Here is an 18,587-nt window from a genome sequence, read left to right as displayed (position 1 = left end):
GGGTGGGAATGTGCAGAAACTCAGTAACTACTCCAAAGGTCAACAGTTTTTTGGGTTTTCTTTTTTTGCGGTCACCACTAAAAAGATGCCAACCTACTCCCCTAAAAGGTGTGTTTGTTTTCAAAATAAAGTCACGAGAGAGCCAATAAATCAACTAGACGAGAGAGATAAGAATCTCCTTCCCCTTTTTCTCACCCTGGCCTAATATTTCATCTTCCTGCAGCCAGATTACTAGATGAATACAGCAGGTCACAGAATCAGGATGAAAATGTCCGTGTTGGCCTCAAATCCTCCCAGCCCCAAGTCCAACGATGCCTTCCTTACTTTTTCCTCTTCCTAATCCTACTCAAAGCACGGCTCAATGGATTAACCTGACCACAGTCTCAATTCCCCAGCTTGTCCCCAAATTAGCTGCCCCAATGATCCGCCAGGTAAGTGAGCTAAAGAATAAAACAAAGACTTTGGGGCCGAAGTTAGGCCAGGCACGAAGAGCACCAAAGGGGACAGCAAACGCGGTACAGAAACACTTAAGACCTAAGAAAGGTCCAAGGGCTCGTGAACAGACCGCGCTGTCGAAGTGCAAACCCCGGTGGATAAAAGCAGAAAGGCAGGGAAAAGAGCCTAAGGAAACTCACTGGAGAGACATTTTGGAAACGTACAAGACGCGCTCCCTCTGGTGTTAAAGGATCCGCAGTCAAATCCGAGATGCGCCCGTATCTAGGTGCCAAGAACAGACTCTCCACCAGCCGGGTCGCCCTCCACAATCCGACACAGCGCCCAAGGGTCCCCCAGTGCCGCCCCCTTCCCACGCCCGCAGGCTGGCCCAGCTGGGCCGGGTCCAAACGGGGCAACGAGCGCCGGCGGAGCCACTTCTCCGACTCCGGTTACCTCGCGCGGCCCTTCCCGGCAGGACGCCCCCCTCCCGGGCTCCACGCCTACCTGTAGCACCAGCGGCTCGGGGTTGAAGGCCAGGGTCAGCAGCAGTTGCATGCGCTCCGAGTCCTTGAGGTTGCGCAGCAGGAAGCTGCCCGAGTCCTTGGTCTCGGCATAGCGGCGCACCAGGCGATCGAGCAGGCGCTGCGAGGGGCAGTGCACCAGGTCCGACCAGCCCTCCACCGCCTCGGGCGTGAGCAGCCGCACGTCGCCGTTAAGGCGCGCGAACTCGGTGCGGGGCATGGCCTGGAGCAGGTCGCAGCGAGGTCGGCCGGTGGCCCGTTTGCAGATGCTCTGGTCGAGCTGCGCCAGCTCGCGCTGCGAGCCGAGGCGCTTGAGCACCACTCGGCGGCGGCCGCCCTCGCGGGGCTCGCCGTACTGCGCGAAGTAGACGTTCTTCACGTTGAGGAAGTCCAGCAGGCGCAAGCGGCCCCACGCCTCGAACACCACCTGTCCGTTGAGGAAGCGGCGGCACCAGCTCGTGCCGAAGCACGCCGGGCACTTATTGAGCTGCAGGAAGCGCCGGTCGGCCAGCTCGTTGCGCTGCCAGGAGGCGAGCAGCGACGGCGAGTGCAGCACCATCAGCACCAACAGGCTGCCCAGCGCCGCCAGCTTCAGCGAGCGGGACAGGCGGCCCAGCTTCGGGGGCACCAGGCGCCACATCCCGCCCGCCTCCCGTCCACACGCACCCGGAGGGCGAGGGCACCCCGTGGGCGCCCCCGCCGCGCCGAAACCCGGAGAGCGACCGGCAGGGTCCCCCGGGCGAGAGAAGGAGCGAGGTCGCGGGCTGGGGCGGGAGGCGGAGTAGGTGTGTAAGAGAGAAAGACGGGGAGCGGGAAGGAGCCGACCAAAGCAGGCTGCGACTTCTCCCAGTCACTAGTCTCCACAACTCTCGAGCTCCCTCCTCCGAGCTCCCCGCCCTCCGACTCCGGCGGCGCCTCCTGCACGCCAACCAAGTTATAGAGGAGCGGGAGGGGCGGGGGGGGGGGAAGAGCGGGGACCCGACGGCCGCGCGGCCGCGCGCGCACGCGTACTGCTCGCTGGCGGCGCGAGAGCTGCGGCGGCCGCCTGTGGGGCGAGCGGGGTCTCTGAGGAGAGAGAAAGAGGGACTCACGGAAGGGGAAGAGAAGCTGGAATGTCTCACACCGAAAAGTAGCAACAGTGTAGGAAGGTGGGAAGGATGAGGTGCCCGCGCGTCCCTGACGCCTCACGCTCCGATTCGTACACGCTGGCTCTCCAGAGACGGGGGAGAGGGGGCCAGGGGGCGGGGCTCGCGGGGCGGAGCGAGCGCGTCGCGCGCCGCCCGGAAAGCGTAAGCGCGAGCCCGCGGGGGTGGCTTTCGGGGCTGGCTCCGCGAGGGCGGAGCTCCAGCTCTTGGGGGAGGCATAAGCTGGCGAGATCTTGTAGTGAAATGACTTTTGGTTAACAATCTTTTATGATTGTTGAGTTTTACTGGGGCCTCTCTTTTGCTATCATGGAAACGGTCCCGTAAGGGGGGAAAAAATAAATGAATTGCGGAATTGCCACTCCATCCCGGACTGCTCTCGCCTGGGTAGGAGGGGGGCGGGGCAACGTTCTCCTCGCTCCTCACCCGGGTGGGGCGCGCGCCTGGGGGCGGGGCGAGGCGGGACACGCCTGGCGGGAGTTCGCGTCTCCCAGCGCCCGCGCGCCTCTAGGCCAGGGGCGGGCCTGCGGTGAAAACGTGGGAAAGGCAGGAGTTGTTGGCGGACGGGCTGGGGACCGCATCTTTGGCGTCTGTTATTATCTGTGGAGGCATCTTAAATTTCCTGAGCGGGTACGGAAAAAACGAAGTTAAATGGAAAGTGTCATGAGAGAACCGACGCGGCCTGGTGTAGCTGGGAGTTCTGTCCTAGCCGCTGCGAAGAAGCGGGGATGAGCAAGTGGCGGGTTTGCCTTGCTCCCCGCCTGTTTTCACAGCGCGGCCCTGAAGCCGTTTGCTTCTGCTCGGAGAAGTGAATTTCCCGGCGCGGTCCGTGAGGAGCGGGATGGTGTTTCCAGGCCCACCCACCCCCAACTCCGCCTCGCGGCGGCCCCGGAACTAGGGCCTGCCCCGCGGACTACGAGGCGTTGCTGTGGCGGTAGCCATGGGGACCCGGGGCTGTCTGGCGCTCCACATAGGCACGTTGGCTCAGATTCACGCCACGACTGCAAAAATAACACGGAAATGCTGAACTATAGCGCCTTGTTTTGGTATAAGTTTTAGGTGACTCGGACTCTAGCAGTAGCTGAGAACATATAATCCTTTTTAGTCTTAGCGCTCGAATAGTTAAAATGAGGACTACTTGTTCTGAGAAGAAGGTGGTTCCTGATATGGTATTAAAAATCAGAGTCCTGAGTTAACTTTAGGGATTGAACAATGATTTTTAGAAGACACTAGTAACTGGCATGAATAGATCAACTCTACAGGGGTTTAATGAGAGACATTAATTCTCTATATTGTTCTCAACAGTTACTTGATTGTAAAAAGCACAGCCATCCTCTTGAGAAGTACTGTTGAGTTAATATTTTGTCCTTCCTGATATAAGAATTCAAACTTTAAAAAAACCTTTCGACAATTAGTAAGTATATTCAACATAGAGGTGATTTTTAAGTGATACATTGAATACAAATTGGAAGATTTAGTCTTCAGAGTCTTATATAAAGTGATTAAGAAATTTGGCTGCTGCTAAGGACTTTCTGCCACCTTTGCAGTAATTTTATTTAATTTGCCTTCAGGCATCCCAAAACTCCATACAATGTGAAGTTATGAGCAAAATATCAAATGAGGATTTTCTAAGAAAAGCGTTTGGTGTGATTAGTCTGGAGATGTCAACTCTGCTGCTGCTGCTGCTACTGCTGAATTGTAAACTCGGCAAGTCATTACTAAATTGCAAATTGCCTATCCCTAATATCTTCTTATCTGTCCTCTAGATGTGTTTGATTAATACTAGATAATTTATGTGGAAATGCTTTAAAACAATAACAGCACTACGTACATTTTTATATTTATAGCTAGAATGAATGATTCCATTAGCATTCTTGACGGTAAACTGATTAAGCTGAGAGAATTGGAGCATAGTTAGAGACTATTTAGGTGACTAGTAACAGGATTTAAGAGGTATTGCTTCTATGTATGGAAAAGATCTTTGGAGTTCTAAAATGATTCTGTCTCCAAATCCTTGGATTTCTAAGGCATCATCTGAAGAAAGGATGTAGAAAAGGTTACTAGTCTATACAAGTTGAATTTTGAAAAATATTTACTTTGTCCCTAAATATTTTGCATTTGTTTAAAAGCCCTGATACTTTCAGTTACGTTTTCCAGGCTTTTATCAAGAAAGATAGTGTTCAAGAATTTAATACATATTTAAATATATTTTTAAAAAGGCTTACAGCTTTAAGAGAAACAGTGTTCTAAGTACTATATATTAGGGTTTGGAGAAAGATGAGTAAAGTGAATGTTAAAGTACATTACCCACCTGTCCTATAAATTACAGGATGCTTTTGGCTAATGGATTACAAACTCAAATCCAAAGCTCTTCCCCATAAGTTTAAATAATGGCAAATAATGTAATTTCCAGTGCATCATAAAATGTTATTTTACAATAACACTCTTTTAATTCTGTACCATGGAATTAAATATAGTATTTTGATATCCATCATCTATTTTTCAAAAGTGAACTAACACTTTGAATGTCTAAGTATTACATTGTATTGCTGTTCTGTCCTTTAAAGTAGTGGTTTTCAGGGACTATTGCCTCCCTCTTGGGGGACATTTGACCATATCTGGACACATTTTTGGTGCCCTAGCTAGGAGTAGGGACTACTGGGTTTCTAGTGGGAGGAGGCCAGGGATATTGCAGAACATCCTACATTGCACAAAGCAACCCTCAACAACAAAAATTAATCAGCCCAAAATGTCAATAGTGGTATGCTACTGAGAAACCCAGACCTACAGATTCTACTCTTACGTAGTATGGTTTTAGGCATAAAAGTCTTACTGGTTATCATTCTTTGCTGCAGAAAAAAAAGGTATGTGTGTATTAGTATTGACTGCATATCTTGTGGTCATAATGTTCTAAATGTTAAGTCAATCCAGGTAAGTTTTTTTTTTTTTTATCATTACAACTATTATTAGTATACAGTTGGTCAACCTAAAAATATTATAATTTTGAATAATTATGAAAAGTAATACTTTATTGAAATGTATTTCTTGGTGAGATTGGGCTTTTTATCATTTAGCTTAAGTTTTCATGGATAAATATTATTTATTGTTAGCATCTGACAGAGCTCAACATCAGTTCTTTTTCTTTTCATTTTCAGAGATGTAAAGGCCAAAACATCTTGTTCTTTTAAGTTGAGAGGAATAAAAAGAATGTTAATATAGCAGTGTTGTTCAATTCCTTTCATTCCTGTTCAGTTATATGCCAAAAATCATGGCATATCATAATGCCGGTGGCCTCTCAGAGTATTCTCAATGACATATCAGTTAGGTTCTTCAGTTTAGTTTGATTTAGAATTAAAGCATTAGGATCCCAACTTTGAAAATGATACCTTACCTAGTTATTAATTTTCTCAATATTGACTTTTAGGTGCCCTGGGCAGTTATGTCCTGGAACAATGCACCATAGTGAGATTCAGGATAGATAAGAGGTGTTTATTTCCTTTGTAAAGGCCAAAAGGGCAATTCTCTGTGTACTGAAGTACCTCAAACATTATTTGATTTAAGTGGTTGTTTATTAGTAGTTATTGGTTGGGTGGATGAATAAACAGTTGAAGGAACAATTGACGACTAAATATTGTAATAATCCAAGCTAGAAATAATGGTTGATAGCGAGGAAGCTGGTGGGAACACTCTGGATATATTCTGAAGACAGACTTAACATAATTTACTCAAGGTTTGGATGTGAGAGAAGGAGAAGCATCAGCTATCATTGTGTGGTTTTTATCCTAAACTACTAGAAGATTCACTCTTTGCTGAGATGGGGGGTACTGAGAAGAAAAGAATGAGGCAGCTAGAAATACACTTCCCCTTGTCCGTTTTCTTTAGTGCCATGTTTGTGTTTCTAAGTTTAAGGTAGTTATTGAAACCTATAGTTATCCATCAAAATATAAATAATCTTATATATTACTCTCAGTCCAATTAAGACATCCCACAAAATGATGGAGTCTTTTCCTTTGTTTCTAACTCCATTGCCTAAAATTCAAACACTTGACAATGTTAATTGTAACTCTTTACTAAGTAATGTTAATAATCTGATTTGTGTATACTAGATTACCTTGAGGACAGCTTTTGTATTTGAAAGCTGTTCAGTGTTTTATTTTTATTTATTTATTTTAAGCACATTTTATTGTATTTTAAATCAATAACTCTACACAGATATTTTTTAGGACAGGTTCAATAGCAAACATTTGGCTTCATTGGATGTATAAAACTCATAAACACCCAAATTATGATTTTGTTGTGATAATGGAATTGTATAGTTTTCTGACTTGTGCAGAACAATGCAACTTAGCTCAAATGCAACAGCAACCTGTAATTCATGATTTATATTAATTCAAATTAACATGCTGTGTTATCAGCTAGGCTGACCCAGAGGCACTTTTTTGTCTTAGTAAATTTTTAATACTTACGGGTTTTTTTCATTTGTTTCAGCAAAGAAAATAATACGTGCAAAAATAGAAAACACCATTTCAACGACAGGTTACTTTCGTACCCAGTTGTTAAGATCTTTTGAAAAGTCAACCCAAAATGTGTGACCTGTGTAAATTAACATTATTATTACCTATTTTATGGGTTGACAAACATACTGAAAGTGCCCCTTACTCAGTTTTACCCAAGTTCAAGATTCTTAGGGTTCTCAGAGTCCAGTGGATGAGACAGATACATACATAACAGCTCTATTACATGTCTGTGATAAATGTTGAAGTATAAGCAAATATTGAAGGAGCATAAACAAGTTAGAAATTCCTGTAGTTACCAGCATTATATTTGCATTGATAGCTCTCAGGAGAGGAAGTTGTGTGCACTATGATAATTTTGCTTCTTTCTCCTTTGACAGCCTGTTTTCTTCTTAAGCCTTGCATCCTATGCCTCTTGCCTCTCCGAATCTAATGGCTTGTGCAGATGATGTTCCTGCCACCTCTGGTGGATGATGACAGCTGCAGCCCACTGCTCTGGCTAAGCAAGCATGCCAGAAAGCTTGGAGAACCTCAGCTGCCCTTTACAGAGCAAAAGTATCCTCTTGAGTAGCTAAAGCTCGGACTTCTAAGTAAGGTATCTTTACCAAGATCCCTTTATGGAAACCACATGTAAACGGCCATAGTCTTCAGCCTTATGGCTCTGCCATTTGTAAAGATGAGCCACAGCTGAAGAAGGCCACATATGTTTTGTACTTGGGTATCAAACATAATATGTATTTAGTGTTCAAAATTATATGGTTCAGATGGGGTTTTTTTGTTTGTTTTTTTCCTTACAAAAGGGCTTATAAACCCTGTGGGTAAATAATTAAGAATTCCCATTTGGGGGAAGTAAAGATTCTGGCCACCAGTTCTTTTTTTTTTTTTTTTTTTTTTAAGATTTTATTTATTTATTTGAGACAGAATGAGAGAGAGAGAGAGCTCACGAGAGGGGGGAGGGTCAGAGGGAGAAGCAGGCTCCCCGCCGAGCAGGGAGCCCGATGTGGGACTCGATCCCAGGACTCCAGGATCACGACCCGAGCCGAAGGCAGTCGCCCAACCGACTGAGCCACCCAGGCGCCCCTGGCCACCAGTTCTAACATGTAGGATATGTGTGTGTGTATGTGTGGGTGGAAGGGTGGTTCCCCACATCAACATGCAATTCTCCCAACACCAGCTGGGTATCTGACAAAATTTAACTCAATTCTGACATTATCTACCTGGAGATAGAATCAGATTCCACAGGTTAAGGGCTTAGTCCCCGAAGACTGCCCTCTATTTTACAAGTGGTTACCTGTACTTCTGAATGACCAGCTATAAATCAGAAGTTCCCATGACCCCCTCTTTGGGTTACAGGTTAAGGGTTCAGTCCTACAAGACTGTCTCTGTTTCCACTTCAGATGCCAGTAGCATCTGAACCAGATGCCAGGTTATCATCTCTGCTTCTTTTACATACTCTCTTTTCAGGTTTGATTAATTTGTTAGAATGGCTCACAGAACTCAGAGAAACATTTTATTCACTAGATTACTGATTTATTATAAAAAGATATAACTCAGGAACAGTCAGATGGAAGAGATGCATTGGGCAAAGTATGGGAAAAGGGCTAGAGCTTCCATGCCCTCCCCAAGTGTGCTACTCTCCCTTGACCATGTGTTCACCAACCTGGAATTTCTCTGAACATCTTTTTGGGGTTTTATAGAAGCTTTATTACATAGGTATGATTGATTCAATCACTGGCCTTGGTGACTGATTCAGCCTCCAGCCCCTCTCCCCTCTCCCTTCCCTCTTCTCTCTTTTCATTAAGGGATGGGACTAAAAGTTCCAACCCTCTATTCCTGGTTGGTTCCCTTGGCAACCAGCCTCCATCCTTCCGTGCTTTTCAAAAGTCATCCATTAACATAAACCCAGTTGTGGTAGAAAGAGGCTTGTTATGAATAGCAAGAGTCATTTTACCTTTATGGCTTTGAAGTGCTTTCAGGAACTGAGGACAAAAGATGAAATATTATAACAAAAGATGCTTTCATTGTTCTTATGCTCAGAAATTCCAAGGTTTTGGGGACCTGTGAGCCACGAACCATGGATGAAGACAAAATATATATTTATTATAAATCACACTATCACAGGAACTAATTGTAGAGTTGTCCTGTCATCCAGTGTGGTCCATTGAACTATAAGTTCACAACAGATTTACCATCTTCGAAATATTACTGATTCACTGGTCTGTCACTTTGACAGGCCATGTACTACTTTCTATCCTTGTGCTACCATCTACCACTGTAGAAAGTAGACTGCTATATGGGCCTTTTCCTTTTTTTTTCCCCCCCTGAGGAAATAGTAAAGCTTTATTTTTTTTTAAGAAGCCAGGAATTAAGAATTGAAATCACAGAACTAATACATGTCTTTATTATAAGTTTCCTTGAAGATTTGCCTGATACTTAGAAAGTAGAACTTGAATATTTATAGATAAATAAAAAATATTGTGTGCTGAGTTAATCTAAAGATAACAAGACCATTATTAGAACTTGTTGACAAATTGAAAATAGCAACTTAGTAGATTAAATGGCAATTTCATAATAATTTGTATTTTTATAGATGTTATATCATTCTAAGGTAAAATAGCATCGAATTGCAGTTATGAGTTTGCAGACTCAGGAGTAAATATAGTGATTGAAGTTCTAGAACTTGTTTAAAAACAGGCTTTAAACTCTATATAAGGGTAGGTTTTATTTTTTTATTAGGTTTTAATTCCCAAGTCTTTAAGACACACGTACTTAATTTTGAACTGTATGTGATGAAAGACAATTGAAAAAAACAGTTATGTAATCTCCAATATCAGGAAAGAAAGAAAAGAAAGTTCAGTGTTAAAGTCTCAAATACCAAAGAGATGACCAATAGTAAATAGTAAAAACTTTCCTATAAAAATCATTAAATTATAACATGCCTATTTATTCACTTTTTGGAATGTATGTTTCTACCAAAATGACTACCAGTGAATTACACTTCTTACATTGTTTTTCTCTTAAAACTGGAAATAACTGTGAAGGAAATTTCAGGGAAAATATTTTAAAAATTTTATTTTAAGAATTACTTTCAAATTCCACAGATCTTTTTAAAAGTCATATTTGAAGAGAAATATTTTTCTTTTTTTTTTTTCTTTTTCTTTTTTTTTTTTTTTTTATTTGAGACAGAGAGAATGAGAGACAGAGAGCATGAGAGGGAGGAGGGTCAGAGGGAGAAGCAGACTCCCCGCCGAGCAGGGAGCCCGATGCGGGACTCGATCCCGGGACTCCAGGATCATGACCTGAGCCGAAGGCAGTCGCTTAACCAACTGAGCCACCCAGGCGCCCCGAAGAGAAATATTTTTCTAATAAAAGATTAGCCTGTCTTTTTTATATTTGTTGCTTGTATATAGACATAAAGTATTTTTGTTTATTGTCTTTATATTGGCAACAATGCTACATTTCTTATTAATTCTGATAGTTTGTAGATTCTTTGGATTTTTTTACACACACCATTTAAAAAATAAGTTTTAGGAAAAATCTAAAGAAAATAAGATGGACAACAACTCTATACTGAAAATTACAAATCATTATTGAGAGACAAAAAAGATCTAAATAAATGGAGATAGTGATATATCATGTTCAAGGGCTAGTAGATTTAATATTGTAAAGATGTCAGATGTAAAGATGTTAATTTATAATTCACCCCTGTCAAAATTCCAACAGTTTTTTAAATTAAATTGACAAGCTGAAAACTCATACAGATACAAAGAGCCAGGAATAACCAAGTTATTCTTGGTGAAGAAAAAGCTGGAGGACTGAGTAAATACAAACAATAAAAACACATGCACAGGTGGTCAGCTGATATAGGACAGGTGGTCAGCTGATATAGGACAATCTTGACCTGTGTTTTCACATGCCAAATACCAAAATCAGTTCTAAAGGAATTAAAAACTGAATGTGAATGATAAAATACTAAAGTTTTCAAAGGGAACAGGTGAACATCTGCATGATCTTTGATAGGCTGTGATTCAGGAAATCCCTAAGACCACCCCAAGGTTCAATAATTGACTAGAAAAACGGAACTTAGCAAAGCTGGTATACTCATGGTTACAGTTTACTATAGTGAAAGAATACAGATTAAAATCAGCAACAGGAAACTGTGCAAGGGCAGGGTGCAGGAGAGACCAGGCACAGAGAGCTTCCAGTTGTTCTCTCCCAGTGGCATTATGTGAACAATGCTTGTTTCTCCCAACAGTGATGTGTGGCAATGCATCCAGAGTGTTGTCAACCAGGGAAGCTCAACCAAGCCTTGGTATCGAGGGTTTTTATTGGGGTTCAGTCACATAGTCATGGCTCTTGTCCCACATTGCTAATCTTGGTCTCCAAGCTCTTCCAAAAGTCAATGTGATACCACATGGGCCACCATAGATCCTATTGTTAGTATAGCCTATTTAGCATGGTTTAAGGCCCCAGGTGAACAAAGACATTTTTGAGGCAAGACATTCCAGGGGCTTACGGGGTTACCTCCCAGGAGCCAGGGATAAGGGCCATATCTTTCTTTGGACAAGATTAATCTTTTGCTACAAATAGGTAAAGAGTTCTTAAACAGGAAATACCAAAAACTCTAGACATAAAGATAAAATGATAAATCGGTCTATATTAAGAACTTTTATTCATTCAGAGAATGATTAACTTGGAGTAGGAGAAAGTATCTCCAATACATATATTTGACAAAGACGTATCTAGATTTTGTAAAGAACTTGTAGAAATCAATAAGAAAAAAACCCAGTGATGGTGGGGGGTAGGGGGACAAGCAAAAGACTTAAGAAACCACTTTAAAAAAGATAAACCTCACCTTTATTAGTTACCAGCCTAACAAATTAAAGTCATAATATGACACCACTATGTACCTAGCCAAAATGAATAAAATGAAAAAGATAGACAATACTAGACTTAGCAAAAATGTGGAGCAATCATACCTCTTATACAATGCTGGTGGGAATGTCAGTTGGTACTTTGGAAAACTGTTTGGCAGTATCTACTAAAGGTGAACATATGCATACCCTATGACCTAGCAGTTTTATTTCTAAATGTATACCCAAGGGAAAACTCATGCATTTATTCACCAACAGACATACACTAGAATATTCATTGCAACACTCTAATAGCAAAAAACTGAAGAATATTCAAATGTTCATTAACAAAGAATAGATAAATTGTGGTATATTCACATGGTGGAATATGATATAGCAATGAGAATTAAGAATCTACAACTATGCAAAACAATATGGATGAATTTCACAAAACATTGAAGAAAAACCAGACAAGGTAGTGCATTCTGTATTATTGCGCTTATATAAAATACAAAATTCAAAATTAGGAATCAGTTTGTTATTCTTAAGCAATACAGAAGGCATATAGTGACGGGATGGTGCACAAGAAAAGTTCCAACAATTGTTCAAGGAAAAAGGACAACAATAACATACATGGCAATGCAAATCCAAAGAGAAAAAGATACTTTTTCAAGGAAGCAAAAAAGTGCAGAAACCTGATACCTAGATACATTTCAATTTACAAAAAAAAATGCTTAGCTTCTCTGTCTAAGGTACTTACATTCAAAATATCTGAAGTTTTTCCAGGAATAAGTAGATACGTGATTTGCATTTGCCTTATGGACAATTCTTAAAGAGACAAAGGTAATTAAGTTCTTAAGAGGCAGACATAACTTCTAAATGATTTTTTATGGTCTGTACTCATCAAGGTTTCAAAAGCAGTGTGCCACCTTTTTGCACAAATACGGTATGATAAAATATTTTATCATTGTCCCTGGTTCCTGACACAAAGCTCCTAAGACGTTTGGAGTTCCCTTAGTGATAAGGCAGGCCTCTAGTAGCTTCAAGATGGGGGCTGGTTACCAGAAAGACCAAACCATGATTAAAAGCTGGGAACTTTCAGTCTCACGCCTAAATTCCAGAAAGGGGAGAGGGACTGGAGATGGCATTAATCACCAATGAAGGGATAATTTAATCAGCCATGTCTGTGTAATAATAACTCCATAAAAAACCCTAAATGATGAGGTTCGGTGTTACCAATTGAACTCATTTAAGGTGCTGAGTGGATAGTGCACTTGGGGAGGGGTGGAAGCTGCACACCATAAGCCACCCCTATATCTTGCCCTATGCATCTCTTCCATTTGATTGTTCCTGAATTATGTCTTTATATTAAACCAGTAATCACGAGTAAAATGCTTTCCTGAGTTCTGCGAGTTGTTCTAGTTGAGTTACTAAACCTAGAGAGGCAGAGGAATTCATGAATAATTTAGTGTGCTGAGCAGAAATGTAGGTACCCTTCGCACTCTATTTCCCTAGCTTCTGAAGTGGGCCAGTCTTGAGGGACTAAGCTCTGAAACTTGAGGAGCCTTATGCTAACTCTTAAGAGTTGCTGCCAGAATTGAACTGAATTGAATTGTTAGACACCTAGTTGGTATAAGAATTAGTTGATGGGAAATAAAAAACTCAACAGATATTTTTTTACAATGACAGTTGTTATGGTCTGAATTGTGACTCTCCCCACCCCCCATTCATATGTTGAAATCTTTACCCCTAGCACTTCAGAATGTAACCCTATTTGGAGATAAGTTCTGTAGAGACATGATTAAGCTAAAATGAGACCATTAGGGTGGATCCTAATCCAGTCTGAATGGTGTCCTCATAAAAAGAGGAAATTTGGATGTATAAGCAGACACCAGAGGTGTGTACACACGGAGAAACGACCGTGTGAAGGGAGAGCAAATGTGCAGCCATCTACAAGCCAAGGAAAAGGCCTCAAGAGGAAATCAACACTGCTGGCACATTAATCTTAGACTTTCAGCCTCCAGAACTTTAAGAAAATAAATTTCTGCTGTTTAAGCCACCAGTTTGTGGTATTTTGTTATGGCAGCTCTAGCAAATTAACACAACAATTTATTTTTCTCTGATTTTACATGCTTATTTCAGACCAGAGGTTTTAGCCTGGAAATTTAGGAGTGTATTAACTAGTATCTCTGTCTGACACTATCCCAACCTAAAGATTTGAATCATAATTTTCATACTTAAAAACAACACATGAATCATACATCAGCAGTATCAAAATCAAGTGGAGGACTATCTGAAAGCACAGAACAAAAACTGGAACAGATGGAAAGTATAAAAGAAAAGATCAGAGAACTGAAGGACATACAGAAGACTCAATAGTGAATAACACAGGAGTTCCAAAAGGAATAAAGATGGGATAATATCAATAATTAAATATTTTGTAGAAAAAAAATGTCTTGAATTGGAGAAAGATATTTGTCTACAGAATAAAAGAGCTCAGGCAGGATTGATGAAGAAAAACACTGTTGTGGAAAATAAGGCCATAGGCTCAAAACTAAAATAAAAACTTTGTTCTTTACTAAGAATGACATGGCAGAAAAGGAGGGGAGTTCCCATCAGTTATTGCAGAGCAATCATACCCGATTTCTTAATACATTAAAATTACCATGGTTTGCTTCTACACAATAGTGCAATCATATTCCAATTCCAAGATTTACATTATAGTCAACAAGGAAGACAGGACCTCAGTGACCATTAATGAGAAAGGAAATACCAGCAGTCACAAATCAGCAGTTACCTGAAAGAGATGCCAGTATCATAGAATGAAAAGATGTCATGGAAACTATTATTAATATCTCAAGGACCTATCATTTTGTTGAGATTTCAGCTTTTTCCACATACTGATTTAATACTGTCTTATTATGGACATGTTAGAAATAATCTGGTTTAATTTCTGAGTCCAGAGGATAAAGAAAAAAAAGTAAAATTCACTAATGGAGGAAGAATAATTATGAAAGAAAAAGAATCAGACAGGAGCCAACTCTTAACTTACAATATTAGAAGTTAGAAAGTTTACTGAGGAAATAGTACAGGAAAGGTCTGTAATCAAACAGCAAAAAAAAAAAAAATACCTCAAGACATGGGAAGATAGAGTAAATGAAAGAATGATGAGCTCTGACACATCTGTTACCTAAGGAGATATCTAAACAGATGCAGAGTGACTGAGTATTTGTAATATAAATACTAACTGGTGCTTCTTGAAACAAAAGTGGCATACTGCATAGGAATCCTGATAATAGACTCTAAAGGCAATTAAAATACATCAACAAATCCTAGGAGTTTGTGGGTGGGGAGAGGAGAAGTAAAAGTGTTCTAAAGGGCTCATCCAGAGAAGGAACAGAGTACCCAGCAAACAGAAATAGTTGGTATCTTATTTGCATATAACCCTTACTTTCCCATATGGATTTCACTTTGTATGAAAATATAATCACCAGTTGCATGAAAAAGTGCAATAGAATTTCATAATTAAAAAGAGGAAAAGATAAGTAATAGTAATGATCAAACAGGAAAACTAAATAAGGGAAATACTTAAAATAAGGAAATATTTTTAAAAATGCGAACAAAGTAGGGTGAAAGGAATAAAACATGAATGATTAATTTCCCCAATGTATAAAACAGCTTCTCGGATTGGGTTGAAAATAACAAAACCTAGGGGCACCTGGGTGGCTCAGTTGGTTAAGCGACTGCCTTCGGCTCAGGTCATGATCCTGGAGTCCCTGGATCGAGTCCCGCATCGGGCTTCCTGCTCGGCAGGGAGTCTGCTTCTCCCTCTGACCCTCCCCTCTCTCGTGCTCTCTCTCATTCTCTCTCTCTCAAATAAATAAATAAAATCTTTAAAAAAAAAAAAAAGAAAATAACAAAACCTATAAATATACTCCTTAAGAAAAAGTTTAAACAAAGTAGTGAAGAAATGGTGAAAATTTAAAAATGGCGTAAGAGATAAGTAATTGCATACAAAAAATGGAGGAAAGACAACAATATCAGATAAAATGAATTAAGATTAAAAGTTCTAAATAAGATAAAGACTATGCAAAGACGAAAGGCACAGTTTACAAAGAGCATATAACAGTTATAAGCCAGTTTTTAAGGTATTATTGCTCAGCTTCAAATTTACTGTTCTATATTTTGCTTTGTAATGCTAGAATTAGAACTCTGAAAATTGCATTTCTGATTTGTCAGTTTGCTCCCTGTTGAGCTCTATCAATAGGGGGCAATAAAGGGTTATCACAAGATAGAAGATGAAAGAAACTGTTTTTTTTCTTACCATTTGTATCTTGTTCCTATTAGCATCACCCTAAAAAAGCTTTACTCTGCAGTGACATTTCCTTATAGTAGCAGCAGTTGACTCTAGTTTGTGGTTTTCTGAACACCGTGTTATTGTACTACTTCAGGTAAACCAACATTAATGGTCTACCAGCTTCTCTTAGGGTTGGACCCCAATCCCAGGAGTCCACTCATCTGAACTCAGAAATGCCAGCATCAACCAGGTGTACTGCTTGGTACACCCTTCTTTGGCATCTCAGCTCTAGATATTGTCATTGCTTCCTGCAGTTTCTAGCTCTGTGATATTCAAGGGTTCTTGTCATGCCTTTTGGTTCTTTAGTATCTAATTTTTTATATTAAATTATCTCATTTAAATAGCTCAGATTTTGAGAAGATGGTCATGGAGATGATACCATAGATTTGAAATTTTTTGAATTCCCACATAAAAACAGATATTACAATTATAACATCATATTATAAAGCCAGCAACAAACAATATTTACAAACAAATAAGATAACAGTGTATCCTCACAAGCTTCAAAATACAAGCAGGTGGAGAGAAGCCATCAGTATACATGAGACCTGTATCTTCTGGGTGTCTATGTAGGGAAAAGCAGGGAGAAGTAATGGGGTATTTGATGGACCTGAGGACAGAAGAGCCCCATGTAAACTATAAAGTATTCATTGGAAATCATGGCAATTCATTTTGAGAACAGTAGCTAAAACTGGAAGAGGGTTAGCATATTTAAAGGAAGAGACTTAAAAACAACAAAATGAAGAGATAAAAGGGATTTGAGAGAAAATGACAAATACTGAAGATATAAAAAGATTTGACATATGGAAATGGTAGTTCATAAAAAAAGGGAAATCTAGGTAATATAACAAATATTAAAAACTTGCTGAAAGTATTACTATAAAATATGCATTAAAAGAGCACACTGTTACCTGATAATATCAACCCAGAACAACCAAGACCAAGACTTTTTCTAATAAAATGGACTTAAACAGAAAAAAAAATTCCTTTGGGAATCTAGGGGAAAGAGCACATATTCAGTAAGGGCATCAAAATGATATTACCATGAGATTTTTTTTTTTTAACATAAATGCTCTATGGGCGCCTGTGTGGCTCAGTTGGTTAAGCGACTGCCTTCGGCTCAGGTCATGATCCTGGAGTCCCGGGATCGAGTCCTGCATTGGGCTACCTGCTCAGCAGGGAGTCTGCTTCTCCCTCTCCCACTCCCCCCTCTTGTGCTCTTTCTCTCTCTCACTCTCTCTCTCAAATAAATAAAATCTTAAAAAAAAAAAATAAATGCTCTATGCCAAAAAAATAGAGTAACACATTTAAAATACTTAAATGTGACAAGGCATAAATGGGATAAAGCAAATGAGTAATTATGATATATTCTAAATCTATTATTTTGTGTGGCCTCGAGAACCAGGATTCTCAGTGTGGAAGAAACAAAGTACAGATGTAAAATTAAAAAGGTTATACAAAAACCCTGTAGTTCTGAATTTGTAAAATCCTAGAAAAAAAAATTACCAACCAGTAGCAAATAGTGGCTTTAGTTTCCAGATTATTGTTTGGACATAACATTTTTTTTTTTAAAGGAAACCATGGCTGCTTCAAGAAATTACTGATTCCAGGTTTACAGCAGAAAATGTATTAGAACATCTTAAAATACTGCATGTCAGAGAAACAAAGATTACAAGGGTCATGTCAGAAGGATTCAGAAGTCAAATTGAGGCCCTCATTGGCAATAGATGTATAAAAATCACAATGGGATGAAACTAATATGTTTAATTTTGCAATTTCATAATAACATTAAACAGTATTTTTTAAAGACTTCATTGGTCACTGTGACAGGTCTCTAAAGACATTCAGTTCTTACCATTTTTACTATGTGTGGAAAAAGGGTTTTTGCAGATGTGATTAAGTTAAAGATCTTGAGATGGGGAGGTCCTCAACTGTCCAGGGGACTCTTAAATATAATGACAAGTATCATTATAAGGGAGGCAGAGAGAGATTTGACTACCGACAGAGAAGACCATGTGGTGGAAACAGTCCAGAGGAAGAAGACTGAGGTAGGGCCATGAGTAAAGGAATGCAAGAAATACAGCTTTAATCTCTGGAAAAGAAAGAGATTCTCCACTAGAGCCTTTGGAGTGAGTGTGGCCCTGCTGAAACCTTGATTTTAGCCCCAAAAGACTCATTTCAGACTTACGGCCTTTGGAACTATTAAGAGAATAAATAGATGTTGTTTTAAGGCACCAAGTTTGTGGTTGTTAAAGCAAAGAAAACTAATACAGTCACAAATTATCTTAAAACATAAATAAAAGAAGCAAGCATTCATTTCACCTTTCCTAAATGAACCATACCACTTGATAAGTAGTAAATGAGGGATTGTCTTATTAACTTTTTCCAGCTAATAAATAAAAACATTAGGATATCACTATTTTATAAATAACCAATGAATTAATTAATTTAGACATTGAGCACAAATGGCTGCTAACATCAAAACTGAGTGAAAACAAATTACCTATGCCTTCAGATGAGAGATTATAGTCTTACCAAAGGGATAAAAAATATAGTTTTGTCAAGCTTCTAGGTCCTGAAGACAGTTTGTAGGAAATAGAAAAAAAATAGAACATTTTGAATTATACCATGAGTATGTAATCAGAAAAATCCAGATTATTAGAAACCAGACAGGACAAACATCTCACTTCTTCAACAGATAAATAGTAAAGGAAGGGATGGCAGGAACACCTGTATATAAAAGGAGACTTAAAAGACAATTCAAG

General features: G+C 40.0%; 1 protein-coding gene and 1 long non-coding RNA gene across 6 annotated transcripts in view; one reads left to right on the top strand and one right to left on the bottom strand.

The window, feature by feature from the left end:
• DIPK2A (divergent protein kinase domain 2A) overlaps positions 1 to 2,160 on the bottom strand; it is a 23,661-nt gene extending 21,501 nt beyond the window's left edge. Inside the window, exon 1 of the mRNA XM_006740215.3 lies at positions 940 to 2,160. Coding sequence (XP_006740278.1) covers positions 940 to 1,596 — 657 coding nt within the window. The 5' untranslated portion in view covers positions 1,597 to 2,160. The remainder of the gene's footprint in view (positions 1 to 939) is intronic.
• A 115-nt stretch (positions 2,161 to 2,275) lies between these two features.
• The window catches only part of LOC145722840 (uncharacterized), a 117,547-nt gene continuing 101,235 nt past the window's right edge, over positions 2,276 to 18,587 (top strand). For 4 of the 5 annotated variants that reach the window (XR_014147413.1, XR_014147415.1, XR_014147417.1 and 1 more), the window contains exons 1-3: positions 2,276 to 2,728; positions 3,670 to 3,805; positions 6,993 to 7,207. This is a non-coding gene — a long non-coding RNA (uncharacterized LOC145722840). The remainder of the gene's footprint in view (positions 2,729 to 3,669; positions 3,806 to 6,992; positions 7,208 to 18,587) is intronic. The other variant, XR_014147408.1, reaches the window with a different exon arrangement.

The sequence above is a fragment of the Leptonychotes weddellii genome, chromosome 1, assembly GCF_054177405.1.
Source record: "Leptonychotes weddellii isolate Sample4059 chromosome 1, ASM5417740v2, whole genome shotgun sequence".
Taxonomy (NCBI): domain Eukaryota; kingdom Metazoa; phylum Chordata; class Mammalia; order Carnivora; family Phocidae; genus Leptonychotes; species Leptonychotes weddellii.
This window is presented reverse-complemented; position numbering and strand designations above follow the sequence as displayed.